The 23,296-nt window shown below is 35.7% G+C and overlaps 3 protein-coding genes across 3 annotated transcripts; 2 read left to right on the top strand and 1 right to left on the bottom strand.

The window, feature by feature from the left end:
* Nucleotides 1–472: 472 nt before the first annotated feature.
* Nucleotides 473–1,471, top strand: LOC120627055 (transposable element Tcb1 transposase). Its single transcript, XM_039894894.1, has one exon. The coding sequence runs from the start codon at nt 473–475 to the stop codon at nt 1,469–1,471; it is 999 nt and encodes a 332-aa protein (XP_039750828.1).
* Nucleotides 1,472–7,616: 6,145 nt separating this feature from the next.
* LOC120626725 (heterogeneous nuclear ribonucleoprotein A1-like) lies at nt 7,617–10,747 on the bottom strand. The gene is made up of 6 exons (XM_039894383.1): nt 10,543–10,747; nt 10,098–10,321; nt 9,542–9,786; nt 9,173–9,298; nt 8,765–9,089; nt 7,617–8,430 (listed from the first exon to the last, which is right to left on the bottom strand). Exons 1-5 carry the CDS (start codon nt 10,573–10,575, stop codon nt 8,770–8,772), a joined length of 948 nt encoding a protein of 315 aa, XP_039750317.1. The 5' UTR covers nt 10,576–10,747; the 3' UTR covers nt 7,617–8,430; nt 8,765–8,769.
* A 2,464-nt stretch (nt 10,748–13,211) lies between these two features.
* On the top strand, nt 13,212–23,071 carry LOC120626770 (heterogeneous nuclear ribonucleoprotein A1, A2/B1 homolog). Its single transcript, XM_039894445.1, has 7 exons — nt 13,212–13,495; nt 14,415–14,638; nt 15,507–15,751; nt 16,110–16,304; nt 17,396–17,587; nt 19,301–19,402; nt 21,007–23,071. The coding sequence occupies exons 1-6, from the start codon at nt 13,466–13,468 to the stop codon at nt 19,384–19,386; spliced, it is 972 nt and encodes a 323-aa protein (XP_039750379.1). The 5' UTR covers nt 13,212–13,465; the 3' UTR covers nt 19,387–19,402; nt 21,007–23,071.
* Nucleotides 23,072–23,296: the final 225 nt, after the last annotated feature.

The raw sequence follows: 23,296 nt of genomic DNA, 5'->3' as shown, positions 1-23,296 counted from the left end.
ATTACTGTCTTGGGTCAAAGGTACCTTGTGCTATCGACTAATTTGTAGTGCTGCTGTATAGCCATACATTATCAATGCAATCATTTGTTATAGGGAATTCAAAGTATTAAATAAGGCGAAACGGGAGTAGGTCTTCGGGTCGGGCATTTGCGATTGGCAATGTTTACGTGATTGAAGGTTTCAAATACACACACCGGCATATTTAGCGGAACACAAAAAAAAGGTTCGATATCAGTATCATATAAGGTTGCTAGATGGCTTATGCCGTATGCGTCATTTAATTCAAAAATAAATATTTTCAAATAAAAAAAAACAACTTTTATGCAATTGTTTTAATTTTATTCAAATACACCTTATCTGGAGCGAACTTACGAGTATTTCTTCCTTCTGAGTTTGATTTAAAAATTCATTGAAATGCTGTTTTTGTTAGTTTTTTTTAATCGCTGATCTTTCTAGAGTTGAGGACTGAATTATGCCTGCCTTAGCCCCAACGGAGATTGCCAGGGCACTCGAAATACGAAGAAATGGTCAAACATACAGAGTGATATCCAGAGATCTTCATCGACCAGTTTCAACGATCCATCGCAGTATCCAACGGTTCAGGGAGACCGGTACTTATGCGAGAAGAGCAGGACAAGGCAGAAAAAGACGCACTTCGAGTAGGCATGATCGTTTCATTCGGCTTCGTGTACATAGGTACCCCCGTTTGACGGCCGTCCAAGCCCGACATGAGTTAGAAGCAGTGCGGGGTGTAACCGTAAGTGAGCGTACGGTACGAAGAAGGTTCGAAGAAGCTGGTTTGGGTTCATTTGTTCCCGCCAAGGCTCCAAGGCTCGAGGTAAATCATCGTAGAAACAGGTTAACTTTTACTCAGGAACATCTACTTTGGAACGCGAACCAATGGAGTAAGGTATTGTTTAGTGACGAGTGCAGAATTCTCTTAAATCAAATTGACGGCAGGCAAAGAATATATAGGCGCAAAGGAGGACGATACATTCAGACAAATTTTGAAACTACAGTTGCATACGGTGGTGGTGGTTTGGGAGCTCGCACAGACTTGGTAGTGATTGTCAGAGGGAGTCTGACTGCAGACCGCTATATCAGAGAAGTTTTAGAAGAAAATGTCGTACCGTTTGCCCCATATATCGGTGACGATTTTGTTTTTATGCAGGATAATGCTCGGCCGCATACCGCTCGGGTAACTCAAGCTTATCTTAATGATATTAATATCACTGTTATGGAGTGGCCGGCGAGATCACCGGATAAGAACCCAATAGAGCACGTTTGGGACTTGCTGAAAAGAAAAATTAAGTCCAGAATTCCAGCTCCTGTCAACGTGGGCGAACTGCGAATCGCCGTAGTTGAGGAATGGCTTAGACTATCCCAGGAAACCATCGATAACATCATTCTCAGTATGCCCAGACGGGTAAAAACTTTAATACAAGCACGTGGAGGAAATATGCGATATTAATCACCATTTTTCTAATTTAATTAATTGTTATTTTAATATTAATTTTCACTTTTACCGGTTACATGAAAAGTTCCACAATGTGCCATTTTTCACAAATAGGTTTTACTCTCAAAATCTGGTCTTAATATGATCTAATTTTAAGTAAATCAAATGAAACTAACTAACAAAAGAAGTGTAGTAAGTAGATTTTAAAATAAAACCGTATTTTTTAAATTACGGACCTTCTTTTGTGTTTTACTAAATATGCCGGTGTGTATAGTTGGTGATTAAATTTATTATTCGCCCACACCTCCTCGTTTGTTTAAATATTTGAAACTATCTGTAGTTACTTAATACCATACTATCATAGGTTTGTTTATTTGGCATTTCCAGTACCTACTATTATAAAAAGGCAAAATGAATTTTATCTAAGAACCTGGATACAGAATAGCAGACCGCAGTAGAGAATTAATTTTAACTATTTCCGCAGCCCGCAAGCTTCCGCGTACTAGGTACTGATTGCTTGACAAACGTGTGACAAAAATTATTGAACATCCTTTGATTTGTGTTCAAAAACCGCCACCCAGGCCGAACACTACAGAAATCACTACAGGGCCATCCAGTTTCTGCCTGTTGTTTGGTATTCGATGATTGTGGTTGTTTACCAAGCGTATGGGCATACATAATATTTCAATCAAGATACCAACAATTAAATTTCCACAAGTAAGTTTGCCGTCAGCCTGATACCAGGTGACCTATTCAAATTCTGTACAAATAATGAATAACAAAGCATGGGTATCTAAACATAAAAATGATAATTGAATGCAGTAAAAGGTTACATTAACTTTAATTAATTTAAATTCCTAAATAAATGTAACCTTTTTCAATAAAGCCCGTCGTAATTTGTAGCAATTTCGTATCTCCGTAATTACAAAAAATATCAGACAGGCGCTTACATAGTTTTGAATTCTTCGGTCATTCTATTCTAAACTATGATATAACCTCATACCTATTGAAAAATAAACCCGTTAATAAATAATATTATAATAGGAACGTTGAGAAACGTGAAATATTTTTTTTGGGTAGTAGTATTTTTTTTAAACTACCCTTTCGTCCCGTTAACGGGCATAATGGGATCTGAATAAAAATATTGAAAAATAGTCCCAACGAAGGCCCAGTCATCTATCTTTATGTTGTTAACGGGGATAGTGGGATTCAGTAATTTTATTCAAATAGGTACCAGCCAGTTTCCGGTAATGGAGGACGAAACAACATCGTGATCGGAAAGAGGTTGCGTAGGCTAGAGTAAGTTCCTCTTTTTTAATTATTAATTTATTCGAGACTTTTCTTAACAATAAGAATGTCAGCCCCATAGTTCCCATTACGAAAATTAATACTTAGGTACCTACCTACCTACCTACTTTTCTTATCTTCGCTTAAAATCTAATAGCATTCAGACTCACTCTGAATAAGGTGCCGCCAGGACAGGTACTTTGCCAAATATCCACATCATAGATTAATTTTAAATTTACATATTAATTGGTCCCTCAGGTAGCCTCCCAGACTTATTTGTAGGTAATGATTACTTTTAACATAGGTACCTACTGGATCGGCCTAGTACGATCAACGCTCCACGTAGGTACCTAATCACCATTTTGGATCGTCTGGTGTGGACCCGGATATATTGAGACACTGGTTTAAGGCATGCAGGTATGGCTTTGGGATATATCCTCACTTAGTAACTAAAATCCTCGCCCCCTAGGGTGGTGGGTCTGATACAGGCCTGCGTTACTTTGCGAAATAGAATGATATATTATGAGTTGAGATAGAATTATTAAAAGATTAGAAAGGGGGGGGGGGGGGGGGGGAATTTAGAAGTTTTGTGGTAGTCCTCTCTCGGACATCAGATAATCTTAATTAATAATCCTAATATCAACTTACATGCTACTTTCAGCTTGAACATCTATTCATCGGTAAGGGCTACCGAAGATTCTTGTCCCCACCATTCATCATTCACGTTGACTGCTGCCTAACATTAACAAATACGGTACACGAGTGCGGCAGGATTACACGCTAGGCGTGTTTTCAGCACTGGTGAAGCGTATTCGAAACAGGCGCTACGAGCATGCGGCCCCACACGCCTGGCGTGTTTAAACTTATCGCGACAGCTATGCGGCCTTTACGCAACAGGTGTGTTATTACATCACTCGTATTTTCTCATTTATTTATTGAACAACATGAAAACCCAACACTTGTCGCATTTGAATAGCAATTTGTATTTTTTTGTTGGATAAAATAGAATAAAACTTTAATGTAGTCAACACAGATTTTCTTTTTTTCAAAAATAATCATTTTCTAAAGAGCTTTAAATATAGTGGCTTTACATCTGGTAGGTACACTATTTTACTATATTCAAAATCGCGGCAACGTCAACCTGTGTGTAACTTGTGAATGTCATTTACGAATCATGATAAATAAATAAGTAAAAAAACAGTATTAAATACCTACTTACATTCGAATGCGGATTGCCGACAAAGAAGCAAATTTTAAAATAATATGCATTTTAAATATAATAATCCTTCCAGTAAATATACAGAACCATTGTTAAATTTACTTTTAAATTCGAAACAATAGTAACTCATTCCTGAGTAGTTTATTGGTACCGCTGGCCGCACCTATAACGTTTATTTAAGACGATAAGAAAAAATAAGGATGCGGATGCATCGTTTTGTAATTCTGTCGGTATAATGGAATGCAAACCGATATTTATAAAATAAATTATTGACGATACCAATACCAATGAAAATAGTGCAGGCGAACTCAGGCGTACAAATATTAAAAAATATACAAATAGACGTCAAACTTATGTTGCGGATACCTTTATTGCAGAAAAACATTATAGAGTATGCTAAAATATAGGACGACGATCCTATCAATCGATATCAATATCTATTTCGCGTCCCTATAAAATATTTTAAAACAATGCAATTATCTAGGTGGGTATTATTTAGTGATCGATGGTATTATACTATTGTTGCAAATATTTGGTCGAAAACATGTTTTTTATATGAACTTGTTAGTTATACGTGTGATGGTCGATTCTCTCGATGGCATGGGAATTATTAAGAAAAACACTCATGTATAATGATTAGATAACTCACAAAACAACGAATTTTAAGTAGGTATATTGTCTAATATATAATAAAACGTAATTTTAATTGTTTCAGCAGCCAACGTGTTAACCAATGGACGTCCACAGCTGGACAAGTCTTTTGTAGGGAGTTCCACAATACACGGTCCTGGGCAGCTTGCCTCCAGCGGCTCCCAGCGACTCGCCTGTCCACCTCGCTGGGGGCAGACCTACGCGGGGACGCCATTCCAGCACCATAAGACCACAACGTTCATCGGTTCTCAGAGCCATGATGTGCCCTGCCAATTGTCACTTCAGCTTCGCGACTCGCTGAGCTATGTCGATAACTCTAGTTCTTCTACAGATCTCATTTCTGATTTGATCACGTAGACATAGTTACTACTAGCAAGCTCTCTCCATCGCCCGCCGAGTGACAGCCTTCTTACGAGGCTCATAGTTATCGACAATCAGTGGCGTGCACAGGGTTTTTGACCAGGGTATGCATAAAGCACGTACATGGCATAAAATGGAAAAAATTCCCCTCCAATAAGAGTTATATCCAATAATTTGGGTATGCAGTGCTTTTGTGCATATATGAAGTGCACGCCACTGTCGACCATGTCTCAGATCCATCCTTAAGTCATCGCTGGCAACACGCACTGTTAGAAGACTAGTGCAGAGCTCCCAACAATGTTAGGTTGTGCGGAACACAAGCGTTAAGACATAATTTATGTCTTGCTCATGATCATACATGGCATAAAAAGCCTCCCATAGTATCTGCCATCAGGACTACATTGTCGGCAAACCGAAGTAGTGATGTACTCGCCTTTGATATTGATGCAAAGCCCGTTCCAATCCAGAAGCTTAAAACCGTTCTCCAAACACAGCGGCCTCCATTACCATAGCCAGAACACAATATGAGGAGTTAGAAAACAATAAGAAACATCATTCTTTTAATCATTTATTTTAAAATAATAAAAATTTTATGAAATCAATATAGATACTTATAAAACACACGACTTACCTTTTCTATGAAAGGAAAAAATATGTTGAAGTAGTAAAACCCGTAGTCTCGAGATGTCATCATGAAAATAAAATTAAATAGGTTAAAAAATTAAAAGATGGTCAACATTAAATTTCTTTTATATATTTGATGAGTTAAATAAGATGGTGTAAAATTGGGAAAGTAGGCGATATAGTTGCAAGGATTTATAGGCCTATAGAATTTAAAATTATAATGACTACGTATAAATTTGTTAATTTGTACTAGTGTATAAATATGGACCTAATAGCTGTGATCTAAAATTGTATCAGATTCATTAAAATTAAATGACTTAACTAATTATTCAAAATTGCATCATTCTATTCGCCTGCTCATGTAATTTTTCATCATCGTGTACTCTTAAGTAGGTACCTAGGTACCTAACAATATTTATTGCGTTTCAACATAATACAATAAGTAGGTACCTAATTTAATATATTATGTTTAAGAGTAGTCATATCGTACTTAGTTGTTAGGAGAAAAGAAATATTAAAGTGACTGGGACTCGATAGGTACCTACCCATTCAATATATCTATCCGTTAGCGGTCAACGGGGACCAAACGACTACATCCAAGTTACAACTAATGTAATAACGTGTGCAATTTATCAAAGATACTGCTTACGAAAATGGTAGGTAGGTAATAAATTAATATCGTAATTATATGAAGGCAAGTAACATGATAAGATTGTACGCTAATTGTAGTGAACGATTTTTTTTTCCTTGCGTTCTCATCTTACACAAGGAAATACTTGATGTGAATGGGGCTCTGGCTCTACAAACGTCGTGGAGCTAGGTAGGTACCTAATACTGAAAAAGTAGTGGGTAGTAAAGTAGGTAGGTACCTACTACAAGATGCGTTGCGTGCGCAATTTATTTATTACACCTGTCTCAAGAAATGAATATCGTCGTAAAATCTCAAATACCTACAATGTTCCATCTTACTGTCTAAAATTTTTTTTGCATTTCTTTATATCCAATTAATACAGATTGTGTACAGCATAATCTGAAATCTGTCTTTTTATATCATTTGATTTATTTATTAGATTTATAAACGACAACTGAGATGGCATCATTGGGGACAATTGACAGGTCTAAGTATGTTTCAATTTCAATATTCTTGTGGTCTTTGTGGACTATGACTGAAGACTATGTATAGAACAGCAAATTTCGTTGATCATCGTACAACAGTATCGGTAGGTACCGAACTAAATTGACCGTTCTAAAAAAGGGCTATCCTTTCACAATGCTCTTTGCAGAAAAGGAGCCCTACTTCCAAACGACATTTAGGGATAGGTACAGAGTTTTCCTGAATTGTCTCCAATAGCCACCCCTACCTACCTAACGCAAGATTTAGCAAATAGATTAAAACAAGATATTAGCCGAATGATGTTGGTAAAAAGTACTACTATTGTAAATAGTATTGTGACAACACTCTTAGTAGTTCTTGATCGTTTGGTTTTATGCCGACTCGTATGTATGTCCAGATAAATAACTAATGGTGCTGTGAATCTCAACAATTTGGCAATATTTGTGAACTAATTAAATCTTTGAACGACAAAATAAACCTTAGGATAACAAAAAACCTTTGCTAAATTTTATTACAAGCCAGGAATTTTAGGGATCTATAATAGAAAATTACTATGTAGACACTACGTACGATTTTTGAAATTAATGAAATTCTCCATACTAATTTGGACAATAATCTGTAACTTTTGGATACACAACGCATTTTTTAACAATAGTTAATAGTTACATGGGCTCTTGCTTGAAGACTACCATGCCCAATGGAATGCAATACATTGTACAAACAATTGCATTTACAACAACTATTGCACACAATATATTACCATAGGTACTAATTACCTAATTAATAAGAAGTTCTGCAGTTTCTAACTATTAAAACAATAGGTGTACTAAGAATAGCTACATGCTAATTCCTCTACACCTTTTAATTTTGTTATTTTTACTACCACAGGCAAAAAAACTAAATAATCCAAGAAATAAAATATTTTATTTAAAAAAAAATCTAGTAATGTACTTACTTACAAGCAGTTGGTAAATTACTAGTGTGCAGTAACTATGCTCGGCCGTGGAATGATAATTGGGTAAGGAATAAAGTGATAAGAACTATCAAAATTGATTGAATTTTAATAATCCCTAAAGACAAAAGTTCTAATATCTATTTTTATTCATTTCAATCGAATACAAATAACATATGATATTTAAGAAATATTATTTATGCTATATTACTATAATCTGACAAAAAAGGAAATATTTACATATCAGTGCTAAATAAACAACCCTACTGCTGTTTAAAATTTTTATTACATAAATTTTAACCTAAGTTCACTAAACCTATTATTAACAGCTATTTGAGAACTTAATACTGAGTAAAAGATAGCAAATGAAAAAGTCATGATCCATTTATAATCAATGTCACCTTAAACTGTGTTTCCTAGCTTCTAATTCAAGGATTTTCTTATAAGATAACCTAAATTGTACTTATGTATCCGTAAAAAAGTATCTATTTTATTAACTTCACAAAACTATGCTAAATCCTTATAAGTATGTCACGATAAGTACCTAAGTACTACAATAAATAGAAGAACTTACATATCAGTACATATTCAAAATATTCTATATTTTCTAACAGATAAGTATAGAAGGTCCAACTAAATCTATGGGTTTCCTGACGGCTTCTCCTAGGTGGTCTCGCGTGTAGACCAGAGTAGAGTAACTAGTGCTCCGGAGCGTAGCCTACACTAGCACGATATACTCTGCACTACTAGTGGACTTAGCACGAAACCTAGAGATTGAAAAAACCTTTAATAAGACACGTATGCACAAGAAAATACACTAAGAGAAGGCTACCTTCATAGCATTAATCATCTGACTATATTATCTGATCCTATATAGTAAGAGTACAGTTAACTGATACAGCTAGCTCATCCTATACAGTTTGTATTAATGCTATGTAGTGCTACCTAATATTAAAAACGCAAATGAATAATAATCCTAGATAAAAGTATGTTAGTGTAAAGTGTGTTGGTAAGTAGTAGTAAATATCAGGGTGTAACACCCTTAAAGAAGAGTATTGTGTAAATGAATGTAGTAGAAAAGTAATCAAAAATTATACACACGGAATTTAGAATCTTCCTCCTCTGCCCTGGCCTCCCCCATAGTTGCCACCGCCGCCGTAACCACCACCGCCACCACCACCTCCGCTCTGGTTCACATTATATGGTGTGGAACGATTGTTGCTGTACTGTTGTTGGTTACGAGTTGGGCCTCCACTATAGCCCTGTTGGTTGTAGCTACCAAAGTCTTGGTTGCCACCACCCCAACCTCCTCTTTGGTTGCCTCCACCCCCATAACCACCGCCTCCTTGGCTTCCTCCCCAACCCCCTTGATTATTATCCCATGGATTTGAATTGTTCCATCCACCCTGATTATTTCCATAGCCTCCTGAAAAATAAAAGTAAACATTGCCCACAAAATGAACACAATAATGAGCATTATTTTTGTTGATTATGAATTTAAATACATACCTCCACCATTGCCCCAACTGTCATTTCTACCAGCACCCTGTCTGCCTCCTCTTTGTTCAGAACCATCCTTAGGCAAGGCTTTCTTTACATCCAATTGTTTTCCATTGATTTTGTGGGGTGCATTCACTAAAAACATTTGAGTACATTAATGAAATGGTAATTAATCAAAACAAAATAAAATACAATATTATTATTGAATGTAAGTAATTTGCGTACCAGATTTACCTAGAAAATGGTAACCAGGTATAGCTAAAATCAATACTTTACTATCCACAGTTAGAGGAAGCCAGACTTGGACACACATCTCCCAATCTGGGGCAAAACTGTGGTACCTATGTTAATAGAACAAACTAATTATAATATACTTACAACAAATCTTGTCAACAGGATCATAATCATCGAATTCTACAAAACCGAATCCCCTTTTCTTTCCAGTTCCTTTGTCTGTTACTATGCTAACATTTTGTACATTGCCATAGTTGGAGAAGTACTCTCTTAGTTGATCTTCATCATGGTCATCCTTGATACCACCAATAAACAGTTTCTTTACTGTAGCTCCAGCTTCTGGGTTTTTAATATCTTGTCTAGCCACAGCTCGCTTGGTTTCAACAATACTATAAAAAAGTTCAAATTTGTGGTATATTTAGTTCGTCCTATAATCCTATCTACTAACTAGCGAAACTGCCTAGTAGTGAACCACATTACATTGTAGAAAGAACATACTCAAAAGTGTAAAAAACCAAAAACCATCGTAACGGTGTATTGCTTTGTAGACCCCACAGAAAATGCCACGTGTTAATTTGCACTAGACAATCACCAAGCAGTGTCATTTTATTTTATGCAGTAAAAAACGATGCAAAAACAAGAATAAAAGCTTTTGCATAGCTGGACTGCAGTAAAACATTTAAATATTCAATCGACTTACCGTCCATCGATCCGGTGGGGGCGGTTGTTTTGCGCATCATCTACCATGTGCGCTTTAGAGTACGTGATAAAACCAAATCCACGAGATCTCTTTGTTTTGGGGTCTTTCATTACAACCACGTCCACAATTTCACCCCATTTTTCAAAATGCGCTTTCAAAGACTCGTCCGAAGTGCGATAATTAAGACCACCAATAAAGATTTTGCGGTGGACCTCTGGCTCATCCTAAAAGTAGAACACCGGTATGACAAAATGGCGGCTCAATGAGATTCGCAGCTACGCTTCCAGCATCATAACATAGATTAGTGAAATTAATTTAAGTACTTCGTTAAAGGATATTGTTAGGACAAATCCTAAATGATTTAAGCGTAAATATAATTATTACTTTAAAAATTGAATTCTATATATACGGAAATAGATGAGTCAGTTGACAAAGGAATACTTACAAAACCGTCGTCACCATTCTGTTGCGGCCTCATTATAACCGCGATGTATTAAAATGTATTAAACAAATTACAAAATAACCACTTTTTAGCGTAAGCTTAACCTTATATACTCAAAAAAAAATCAATAACAAATTCACTCCTGACTCCACGTCCGCTGCCGACCGATGCCACGCCAAAAAGAAAGATGGCTTAATTTCTCAGCCTAGCCAGCCCCGCATCCAAGTTTAACCTCCACGCGTCAACCGGAAGTAGAGTTATAAACAGGAATAGTCTATGGTTATAATAATTTTACACTCATTGGCGACAACGTTGGACCAATGAATGATTGTCATACATTGTCGTAATTTGAGATTAAAAAATAAAAACGAAAAAGTATTTTTTTCGCTATTTTAAAACCAATCTAGATTGATAGATAAGTACAGATAATAATATCATACATGCGAAATTGTCTCTGTCTGACCCAATCTTCTTATCACCAAACCAATTCTCAAGGAAACTCAAAAAAGTCCCTGGAGTAGAAATCATCACCAAAAAGCCCTGCGACACCTTCCATTGCGCACTATCGCCGTAGCGCTGACGCATCTGTTTAACACAATCATGCGCGCGGACAAATATTCCGAAGCTTGAAAACTACGCCATGTTATACTTAATCACGCTAATGCAGTCGACATAGAAAAGGTCTTCGCCAGGATGCGGCACAGTAGTCTCCTGTTGTCGTTAGCAGAATCGAGCATCTAGTAGCCTCTTATCTGGAAGACCGAGGATTCCATGCAAACGTGGAGATCACACTCTCATTCGAAAAGGCAGCCACAGCCGGAGTACCACAGAATTGGCCATCGCCTGTGCTGTACTGGTGGTACACCAATGAAATCCCCGCTCCCGACAGCACCACATTGACGCCAATGACGCGGCATACAAAGCAACGTCACTCCCAACGAGGCCAGCTTACGCATTAACAAAATCCTAAAAAATGACGGACTGGAGGTTGTCGGTCGATGTATGGAAGACTGATGTTATCTACTTTGAGAGCTCTCACTTCAGACCGCCGCCGCTGTTAGCGGACTCCATAACCAGACCATCTCTTAGGTGTTAGCATAGATATCTAAGAGCATGTTCACAAAGGCAGACTCATCCTAACACACTCATACCCATTTTTCTACTTAAGAACCCCGAAGGTTACCCTGTCTAACTACACGTTTCTAGGCAGAAGCTGACCGTGACGGCGATTATACCAACCTTCCAACTGCCCAACATAATATCTTCTCCCCAATCTTTCCCATAACCCCTGCGGATGTGAGGACAGATAGTACATAATGTCTCCATTGCCTGTTGGTTTGCCATTCAACGTGACGGATTTATGTGATTTCACGGTTTTTTAAATGTGTTTTTTATAAACGCGTTTATATAATTATAGTCAAGAGTTATCATATTTCATATTTGCTTAAATAAGTTTCCTTCTAACCTAAGAACACTGAAAAATACATTTTCATTGTTTTTCTTTTTGTGTATTGCTTGTGTGTGTCCAATCTAGTAATTCGTCGACAGTGAACCATCTAAGTATAGAGATCAGAAAAGTAAAAGAGCTAGACTATTATTACTATTAAATACAGTAAACAATCAAAAAATAATAATCTAATAATATTACCATGGCGTGGGTGTATGATACAATAGCTGGTCTTGTTAATACAATATTAGAAGTCAGACTATTCAAAGCAAAAGCAAAAATACCGAATGTCTTATTCATTTAATTTATTTTGTGTGCAAATCTTTGTACAAATATTAAAGTTTTCGCTAGGTTTTAGCGGTGAATGACCGTAATCGCCCAAACCTCAGGTCCTAACACTCAAATTTTGGTTTGATTTACGCCTTAATGTGAATATTAAACACTAAAGAAATGGCCTTGTCTTACAATCAAATAAGATATGAATATTAAACACCAAAGACATGGCAGTACGGTAATGTACCTTCGCCTATTTCCCATGTGAAGGACTAAAGAAACAAAAGTGTGGTTCGACATCGATTCAATAGGGATGGCCTTGAGTTTTTTTCACTCAGTTAATATTTCTTGTATTTTTGTATACAAACTATAAGATCCGATTGTAATCATTCTCAATACTGCGAGCCTCTTGCATCACTTATAACGCGTTACAAACGAATGTAGTTGTTTGTAGTTGCTAAATTGGTGTTTTTATATTGTGTTCTATATTTTCTTGTATGTTTTCCAACATTGACAACTTACAATTTAACATAATTTTTTCTATATTAAGAGGTATGAAAGTGCTGTCAAAAGCTTCCAAGCAACTATGTTCATACGAACTTCATAAATTATTACTCTATTTAATAAATGACTTTTGTACCTTTCATAAAAGTAACGAATTTAATAAGTTATATCAACTTTTATGATAACTTTTTGTCTAACGTTTTGTCTTAAAAAAAACTATATAACTATAGATATACTATTACTACTGTTATAGTATATCTACTTCATTAATTCATTCTGAGGAAGAATACTTTTGGCGGTAGTGGCAGCCCTGTACTTTAGAAAGCTTGAAATGACAGGTCTATAAATTGATAAGGACACCTGACATTAGCTAATCTCTGTAAAGCCAGGAAAAAAAAAAAATGATAATCATAGTTCTATTGTCTATGGTCTTGTGGTTGTCGGTTGTCGGTTGTCGAATCATCGAATGTCGAGTTCGATTTTGCCGACTGTCATTTGTTTTTCGTATTAAAAATTGGAAAATTAAAAACAGAAATACTGTGTAAATATTGGTGGTAGCAGCTGATGTCGAGGTTTAGATTACCGACCTATCTAAAATAATACACTTCAAAACAATTTGAATACTTTACATTCAGTGTTTTTTAATAGCAACTGAAACGAAAATTACACCGTGGAAAAAATATTTCTTGAATAGAGATCAAAATGAAACCTGGTGGCGGTGGTGATGAATATGTAAGAAACAAAAACTATTGGATTATGTTTAATATTTTCACTAACTATTTTGTCTAAATGTAATTGTCTTATTAAAATTTCAAAGTAAGCTTTACGACAATACCACTATAAGCCAGAAGCTTATTTAAAGTCCCACTTTTAGGTACACGCTTACACTTTCATTAAGAGCATTTATAGATCACCTGTTTGTCAATAACAGTATAGTAGATCTAAATCTGATGTGTATGAAATCGCATAAGAGACGAGAAGTGATCGGGATGCTAACAAACAGCTTTATGAGCTATTCGATGCACAGTTTGGAACTTTCATTCATTTGTTATTAGACTACAAGTATAAATTATTGAGGGAACATAACAAAAATGATCTGAATATGTACTTAAAATCTATGTTATCTTATATAAAAACATTGGAAAAGCAAAATATGCTATCCTATAAAATTATAAATTTAAACTTGATAGCAATGATAGGATAATAAAAAGTGTTGTATACGTAACTAATAACCAACACTTATACAAGATTTAATAACTTAATTCATTCAGTTGAAAATTTGTACCCTAACTGCAGTGTGCCGAGAAAGACGTACCACTAAGAGATTTCGCATTCCAGTATGATGTTGGATTAGTAGTATAGGTTTAATTTTTCTACCATACCCCTAACAAGTTAGACTGATACCAGCAGGTGAGATTGCAGGCAAGGGCTAGCTTATAGTGTAATAATAAAAGGAAAAAGTCATAAACCTACTATTATGTAACATCTGGAGTAAACATTCCTACCTACCTAGGTTCATAAACTAGTGAACAAAGTTAATTTGCAAAACAAAGGCAAGCTAGCTTCAATGCCCAGTGCAACATGCAATATGCATGTCTTGTCCTAATGGCTCAGCATGTAGTTTACTAAACCATCTTACAAAAAATTGCAGGAGGAGCCAGAACATACTAGAAAACTGTTCATCGGCGGTCTAGATTATCGGACAACAGACACATCTCTTAAGGAATTTTATGAGCAATGGGGCGAGATTGTAGATGTAGTAGTTATGAAGGATCCACAAACCAAACGGTCTAGAGGTTTTGGCTTCATTACATATTCTAGATCCCATATGATTGACGATGCTCAAAAAAACAGGCCGCATAAAATTGATGGAAGGTAAATAAGTATTAATGTCTATTTTTGTTTATAATTTATAAAATTTTAAATCTAGAATGTGGCACGAAAACCTTATGACATTTGAAGTTAATATTTTTACAACAGATAGTGTATCAACAAAAAACAAATATTATTTTGTATAGAAGAGACCCATGTTCCTAAGTCATTAAACTTAGGCCAAATAATTGGAGATCCTTAAGAAATTTGCAATAATGTAATCTAAAAGAGAAACATTTTATAAAATTCATCACTTGGCTTGCGCTTGATATCTCTTAATGATACATAAAAATTATGTATTACATAAGTACTCTTTATTACCTACAAAAAAGTTCACAAGCAGCTTTTGAGTTTTAAAATTTTATTAGATTGCCCACAGGAAAAAAAAGTAGGTTACAATAATTATTTTTATCATCCAAGATCCATACTAACAATCCTGAGTGAACAGTACATCACACACAAAGAATATGAATTGAACAAGCAAAGAAGGATTTATTGTCGGAACTAGCAACCCGCTGGCTCTTTGGGATTTCGGATTTTAAGAGATTAATTTAACAATTTTCTTCTTTTTTAACAAAATTTAATTTTATTATGTGCAAGCTATGTTCTATTTCGTAAGATTTAGTCAGCATTTGTAAGTGCATAAAAATGTGTTTGTCATGACATCATTTGCTTTTCTCATGTATGATATGCACTACATTTGAACAATCCTCTTGAATCACTGAATCAATTGCTTAAAACTATGTTATCAAACAAACAAGTAAACAATTTATTATGTAGTTATAAAGAGCTAAGCAAGCATACATACAGTGGGAGCAACTTCATTTTATACTATGTAACAATATATAAAGTTTATGTACTACATTTACAGAATTGTGGAACCAAAGAGAGCAGTGCCGCGAGAAGAGATAAAAAGGCCAGATGCAAGTGCAACGGTAAAGAAGCTGTTTGTAGGTGGCCTCAAACAGGATATTGAGGAGGAGGACTTGAGAGAATACTTCAGTTCCTACGGCGATATTGTATCAGTTAGTTTAGTAACTGAGAAGGACACCGGCAAGAAGAGAGGATTCGGTTTTGTAGAATTTGATGACTATGATCCAGTTGATAGAGTATGCTGTAAGTAATTTAATTTTCATAGCTCTCCTTAACTTTACATTGCTATGTGGTAACTCACTATAGGGAGCGATGATAGCATATATAAGTATCTGTAGCCTTACTAACTAAAGTTGGTAAGGCTACAGCTTAAGTTTCAGAAGGACTGAATTTGATCCCTTTTGACTTTTCGGTGTTATGTGTGTTTTTCAAGCTAAGCAATTAATTTTATGCTTGATACAGTTAATGGATGGCAAGTAACAAAGGCTACTTTATATCCCAGGAAAATAAACGTTATTTGTAAAAACAGTAATAAACGCGGACGAAGAAGGCGGGAATCAGTTGATAGTATATTTATTTTTCGCGGTTTTTTTTATTTTAGTGCAGATGGACCATAAGATCAAAGGTCGTCACTTGGACGTTAAGAAGGCTCTTTCGAAGTCTGTGATGGCTGGTGGTAGCGGCAGTGGCGGCGGTGGCGGCGGCGGAGGTGGCGGAGGTGGCGGTGGCGGTGGCGGCAGGCGCGGCGGTCGCGGCGGTTGGGGCAACCGACAGGGAGACGAGTGGGGAGGTTCAGGTAATTTAAAATATACTTATTGTATTTAAATTGTCTTTAAGTTGTTACCAACTTTTAAAAAATAAACTACAGGTGGCTTATGCAGGAGGGAAAAATTGTTTCCCCAATTATATCCCCTGACATGGGATGAAATTTACATGCCCACCTGCTAAATAACAGCAACAGAGAATAGGATACCCCTGATTATTGGAAAGACACAGGCGTTACTTTGCGGAATTCCTAGATATATTATGAAAGTTAAGCTTAATTTGCTATACACCGCGAAGAGCAGGAGAATCTGTATGGTGTAATTTATAATTTCTTCAATCTTTATTCTTCACAACAAACAGATGTTTGGCAATGTACCATCTACTCACGTCAGAGCGGACTCCGAGACCAGAGCATCCTGAGGAGATGTTGACTTTACAATGACTAAACAATTGTTCATTGTAAAGTCAACATCTGAGGATACTCTGGTTTCGGTTGATTTAATGTGTATATATTTATTAAATATTTTTTCTTTATATAATACATTTTTGGCAAATCCTACCCGTGCATTTCAAGAACATTGTTCCCTACTTGGGTCAGCACAGTCTTTGATATACTTCTAAGTTAGTTAGTTGATAGATTCTGTGATAGGGAGGCCTGTGAGCGACTTTAACTGGTCAGACCAGCGACGAGGTGATCGGCCACGTGGTCTTTTACCCTCCAACTTACCTACAAGTATTAACTTATCAATATTACTGGGCAGGCGTCAAGCAATGTGACCAAAGTAGCTATGAATATTCTTGTAGCACAATGTGGAGTGCCTGGTGTTAATACGTAGCTGCTCGAGGATAGATATATTAGTTCTCTTAGCGGTCCATGGTATACGCAACAACCTTCTCCAACACCACATTTCGAAGGCATCTGTTTTTTTTCCTATCGGCCGCTCGAACAGTCCATGCCTCAGAACCATAGGGGCTCGTAATAAATGCAACTAAAACCGATGCAAACTATAATTATTTAATTATAGTTATTACATGCCACCAGTATAGGGTATGCGTATTCGTGCAAAATTTACATTAACAGCCAATAGTGTTGGCAGTATTTCATTGCGACATTTGTTTTAGGGTATGGCCAAGGTGGCGGCTGGGGCAGTCAAAGTCCATGGGACAATGCAGGAAACTGGGACAACCAGGGTTACGGCGACCAGAGTTGGGGCCAGTCAGACAATTTTGGAGGAGGGTACCAGCAGAACTATGGAGGTGGGCCAATACGTCCCAATTATACCAATAACTCACGCCAACAGCCGTACAATTCAGGTAATTTAATAATCTTTTTTTGTTTACATAGTATAAAACAATGTCGCTCCGGCTGTTAGTGCGATAAGAGCTTTTAAACAACGCAACGAATTTAAATGCAGTTTTCAGGAATTAGAAAATACATGTTTGATGAAAATGAATGTTTCAGTGTCTGGGTGTTTATCTGTATATTATAAGTATTTGTGTATATTATTCATAAAAATTTCCACCAGTTATCTTAGTTCTCAGAATACAAGCTACGCTTACTTTGGGGCTAGATGGCAATGCTTGTGTTGTCGTAGTATATTTATCTATTAAGAAGATAGAGTGATTCAAGAGAAAGGTTTATGTGCCCTAAACATGTATTTGTTTAGTGCACATGTAATCTCACAAGTTACTGTAAATGTCATCTGTGTATATTATTGTAGAGAAAAGCCAAGGAACAAACAGGTTTTTGTGTGCTTACATTCTAACGAGATATATTAAACTAATTCTTTGTATTATTATTCACTCCAAACTGCCACGCAGACTGGCTTCACTCGGATACAATGAAGATACTACGTCATTGTATCCAAGTGAAGCCAGGACATGTCACTAGTTTTTATAATATTTAAGGTTTATGTAGATATCTATGATATTTCAAAGGCTTTTGATCAATTGCATATAACCATACAAAAAATGTAATCTTTTCTATATTACTATATTATAGTCGGAAAAATGTAATAGGCCCGTTTTGACATTTGTGCAAGACCATAGAATGTAACTTGGAACGAAACTGAAAGAAACAAAAAAATAAAAATCAATTACATACAGTGTTTTAAAAAATACGTAAATTTTTTTGGGACGTTAAATAATATGAAAGAATATATCGCGAGTATTCTTTTTGCGCTTACTTCATAGTAGCATGCAATTTATAATTGTTGCGAAACGTTCCGAAAACAGTTACGTTCTCAGTCTTTTTTTTTTTTTATACTAGAGCTGTAACCATTTTTTTACTGAATATCGAAATTAAATATTGTGTAGTTATCTTTACTGCAAAGAATAAGCTTGGTTCTCAAAATGGGTTCTAAATAATGAGTCTGAGATGATGTATCTGACCAAGCGGCACATGACTGAAGCGTCCCCGCGCGCACTGCGCAGTTTTTCGTTCCTTATCTTGTAAAGTTGACTGTGCGCTCGTTTAAGTTTGATATAAATTGTTTACTATTACGTTAACTTTGGCTCTTCTATTTTGGACATTAAATTAAACATAGTGATTTGACTCGATTTTTGTGTTTGTTGTTATATAGTACTAACTCTGTTTCAACATGTTGAAAAGTGGACGTATAATCAACAGCCAGTCACGCGTATTGGTTGTGAAGTTAAAGGAATACTTTGAACGAACGAACACTTTACAATACATAATAATATCAATCAAGTACTGATACAAACTTGAATTGATTTATCGTGAGTATCGAGTACAGAGTCTTATGGTTCCATAACTAGTTACGTCGCGATGACAAATGTCAAAACGGGCCTATTACATTTTTACGACTATAGTAAATCTTATCTTGAATTTTTCGGAGTTTCTCAAAATTGTCTCAACTCACTTCTATGTTATATTTTACGTGTAATGTAAGCATCAAAAGTGCCATATATGTGCCTATTGGAATAAAGAAATATTTGACTTTGACTTTGTCTGGTCCGGCGCCCCTAACGATTTTCTTCTGTTTTATCGAAATTTGATTTTATTAGGTGCAGGCTATAATTCCGGCGGGGCACAAAATTTTAGTAACATGGGTGCCTCTGATTCCACCGGGACTAATCAACGCCGCTACTAAACTCGCTGATTCTCTTGTAAGTATTGCATTTTAAACATTTATCACTAGTCTTGAATATAATTTAGTACACTTATCATAAAGCAACGCGGCCGAGTGTCGAATTAAACCAGTGGTATCAATTTTAATAGAACTATAAATACTTTTAAGGCTAGGGACAGCACTCTACATGAAAATAAGGCGAATTTCTGTCCGCGTAAATTCGTCTCATTTGTGCAGTTTTCTTAATAATTTTTTTTTTTTATACATGAATTTTTAAAGCTTTACATGGATGAATATAAACAGAGATGTTACAAAATAAACATTTGAAATATAAAATGCTGTATAGGTTTTAAAAGTTAAAGTTTAACTAATTTTACCTGTGATTATAGTTTACCAAGGAAAACTCATGATAAATTCTTAATAATATAAATATACCTAAAAACAAGTTGCATAAAGCTTTCTATGCAAGTTCTTTATTATTTCCATAAAGTAAGAAGAGTTGTAGCAGAAATCTGCTGTTGGAAATTTCTACATTTTTGTTCTTACAAATCGTCAATTGAATAATCCGATCCACTGATTTAGAATAGTTTACCCATAATATGTAAAAAGCTTTGGCGATTCTTGCGACAGTATATTCACAACACTACATTTATCCGCATCGAGAAGCTTACAGATAAGAACACATTGATGCACACAGTTAAGAACACATGCACACAGGTAATAACATATTGATGCACACAGATAACAAAATTCTAATGTAAGAAAACCTAGTCTTTGAGTCCTGGACTTATTTAGATATCTTGCATATAGTGTTTCCTCCAAACAAATAGGGGCCGCGTTGCTTAATTGCTCGGTACTAACCCACTCTAATGCATACCATCCCTTCAGAGTCGGCTGATAAACGATGGGATAAAGACCCGCCGGCATGTTCAATCTTATTTTATGGTTAATGTATTTGTTAGAATGGAGTCTTAAGTTTAAGGGCCAGCGTCCACTAACGGGACGGCACATGGAATTTAAAGTGATTCTGATTTTTCACTAGAGAAGAAAGTCATCAACACTGACGACGCGTGGACTTTTTAATTTATCGGAACTAAGTCACTTTCTAGCTAAATCTACATGTCTCCGCATGATTTTTAAAATATAAATATAACAGAACTCATGTACGGAGTGTCATAACAGATAACCTAGTCCTTTGTATCCCAGAGCAAAAGTTATTATAGTCTCATCAAGTTATCCATGCCATGTTTTATAATCTACTACAAGATAGCCCTTGGTTGCGATCTCGCCCGTTGTTAAGTGATTATGCAGTCTAAGATTGTAGTTGACCTGTTATACAAATAACCCTAGGCGCTTTCTACGCGGTATCGTATCCGAAAGCTAAATCGCTTAGCTAAATGATCTTTGTTTTCGTTCCGTGGGTGGACGAGGGCCCCTGATAAACGGAAGTTTCCATTATGACTTTACTCGATTAATTCAAAAATAAGATTAGAGATGCTGTGGCTCTGCTATACCATCGCTTTATATAGATTCCATTTAAATTTATTTCTCAGTTCTCATTATTTACTTAACTTAATGCTAATTTAAGCGTAACTAATGTAAGTCCGTATTACTTATTTTAAAAGGATCTTGTTGAATTAGGTGTCAAGTCGCTTAGTTGAAGCTAGGCAGGCAGATAGAATAGACACAAGTAGGCACGGAGTTCAGCTTAGTGAGGCAAGCGGACTAATCATCGTCTTAGTCAGTTTACGTTTATTTCACAAATAAAAGGTTTGTTTAAGGTATTGTGAGGCACTACAACTTCTTGATCTTTAATATCGACTAGCACTATTTATTCACAGTTTTTACATATTCGTAACTAACTACACATGGCACAGCGACTTTGCTAAGGACGCGTCCGTGGTAAACTTGAGGCTTGTTTAGTTTACACAGTCAGTGGTGTAGCGTGAGTTTGCCGCTATCGGTCAAGCCGGAATGCCCGCTCGTGTTTACAACGCGTCAAATCCTTATTTAATAATGGATCCTTAAAAAAACTAGCTAGCCGGATGAACGGTTTTTTAAATATTTTTCCATTCCTCGTGGAAATAAAGAATTATTATTTCTGGTATAATTTTACTTTAAACTATGAAGAGGTTTTATGTATTTCTTACTTTCGACGATAAAAGGGGGAGAGTTAAAACTTTTGTTTCCTTGTGTCGTACCCTGAAATCTGTCGGCCTTTGGCCCTTACGCTATGCCACTGTCTACAGTCTTGTGACGTCATATTGTGTCATTTGCAGGCTGTGTTTCACACAAGGTTAAATCTGAGCGCATATAAGTTACTATCGGAATTCGGATTGGTGTGTTGGATACCAAAACTCCACTGTTTTAAAGGAAATAACATTTATTACGTCGAAAGGAAAACATAACTATAATATTTTTTTTGTGCAAAATAACTTTACCTGTAACTCTAGCGAGAAAGCAGTAATTGCGAGCGGTTTTTCCCCCGCAAAGTTATTCGTTCTACGAAGATTCTGCAATTAAGCTTTTTTTTACAATTAAAATTAAAACTGCATTTTCATGTAGCATACATTTTCGAACTATTAAATGATGGACGAATTTTATAGTGCGTGCGACTAGCGTGATTTTGTCGCGCCTATAATGTTTCTGATCCCAAATATTATGTATTGTGATCTTAAGACTTAGTACTGAAATCACGAAAACTTTTCGATGGTAAAATATGTGCGTCTCGCCCCTATATTCGAATCCGAAAGTGCGTGGGAAACTTTGATTGGGCGCTTGATGATAGTTGAACTTTTGTAAGGTTATTCTTCTGCATTACCTAGGTATGCTAAACTTGACCAGCCGGCTGATACAGGGTGGGAAGGTTAATTTGAGGAGGAACTTCCTAGAATTTTAAGTATCTCCTTTTCCATTAAAATATAAAACAGTAAATAGTTCATCTGTAAGCTCGCCTACCTCTTTTTTACATTATGCCAAAACGGTCTGCTAATTTATATTTATTTTTCAACAAAACATTCTAGACATTTTTTTCTACTACAGGCCGGCTAGCAGGTCTAGTTTGGAATATTTGGGAAGCTAGTGTCACTAAGGTTTAGCCTTAGTCAAAATTGCCCACGATCTCTCGCACATTAGTTTCTCAATTAACGACCATTTTATGGAAATCGATTGATAATTTTAGCTAAAAAGCCTCAAGTTTGTCGGTGTTTGGCTTAATATTTTTAAATAAAAGAGTTATAATGTTTCTTTTAAAGAGAGTTTTGATTGAGTTTAATTGTAAAAGCTGTGTGATCTTATGGGGTCTGTGTTCCTAGTTTTAAGTTTAAATATCTTTACAATTTATCAACATTCCATTAAATTTTGAAGCAATATTTTTGTATCGAGCAACAGTCATTCTATCTCACGAAGACCCATTGCGAAAAGTTGTTGTGTTGGATGCACATGAACATCGTTTTAGCGTGCTCGGATCCTTGTTTTCATGTGAAATGTAAACACAGAGTATGTATCGCACTCGAAAACGCTTTTCGGTACACCACAACCCAAGTTTAACGGAATTCGTGAAATAGAATAACTATACCTGGCTTTCATTTGTAATTAAATTAAAAATTATAAAGATATAATATAACATGCTACAATGTTTAAATGTGTATTTCGTCAACGATTTTAATAATATATATTGGTATTTTGTGAAATGAATTTTATAATACGTACCTAGTAAAATATATTAAGTCAATGTTATATCTTTAAACACATATATTATTGTTGTATTTTTTTTCATATTTTACTAGTGTGTAATAAAATTAATTGTAGTAGTAATACATGTGTTTCAACATTTTGTGTGCAAAAAATTAAATTGAGACTGTTTTCCATGGACTCTTCTACTCTTGGACAAGCCTCCGTCTGTGGAAAAGGCCATGGTAAGTTATGACTA

This window comes from Pararge aegeria, chromosome 10 (genome assembly GCF_905163445.1).
Source record: "Pararge aegeria chromosome 10, ilParAegt1.1, whole genome shotgun sequence".
Taxonomy (NCBI): Eukaryota; Metazoa; Arthropoda; class Insecta; order Lepidoptera; family Nymphalidae; genus Pararge; species Pararge aegeria.
Note: the sequence above shows the minus strand (reverse complement) of the source record. Positions and strands in the feature narration are given on the sequence as shown.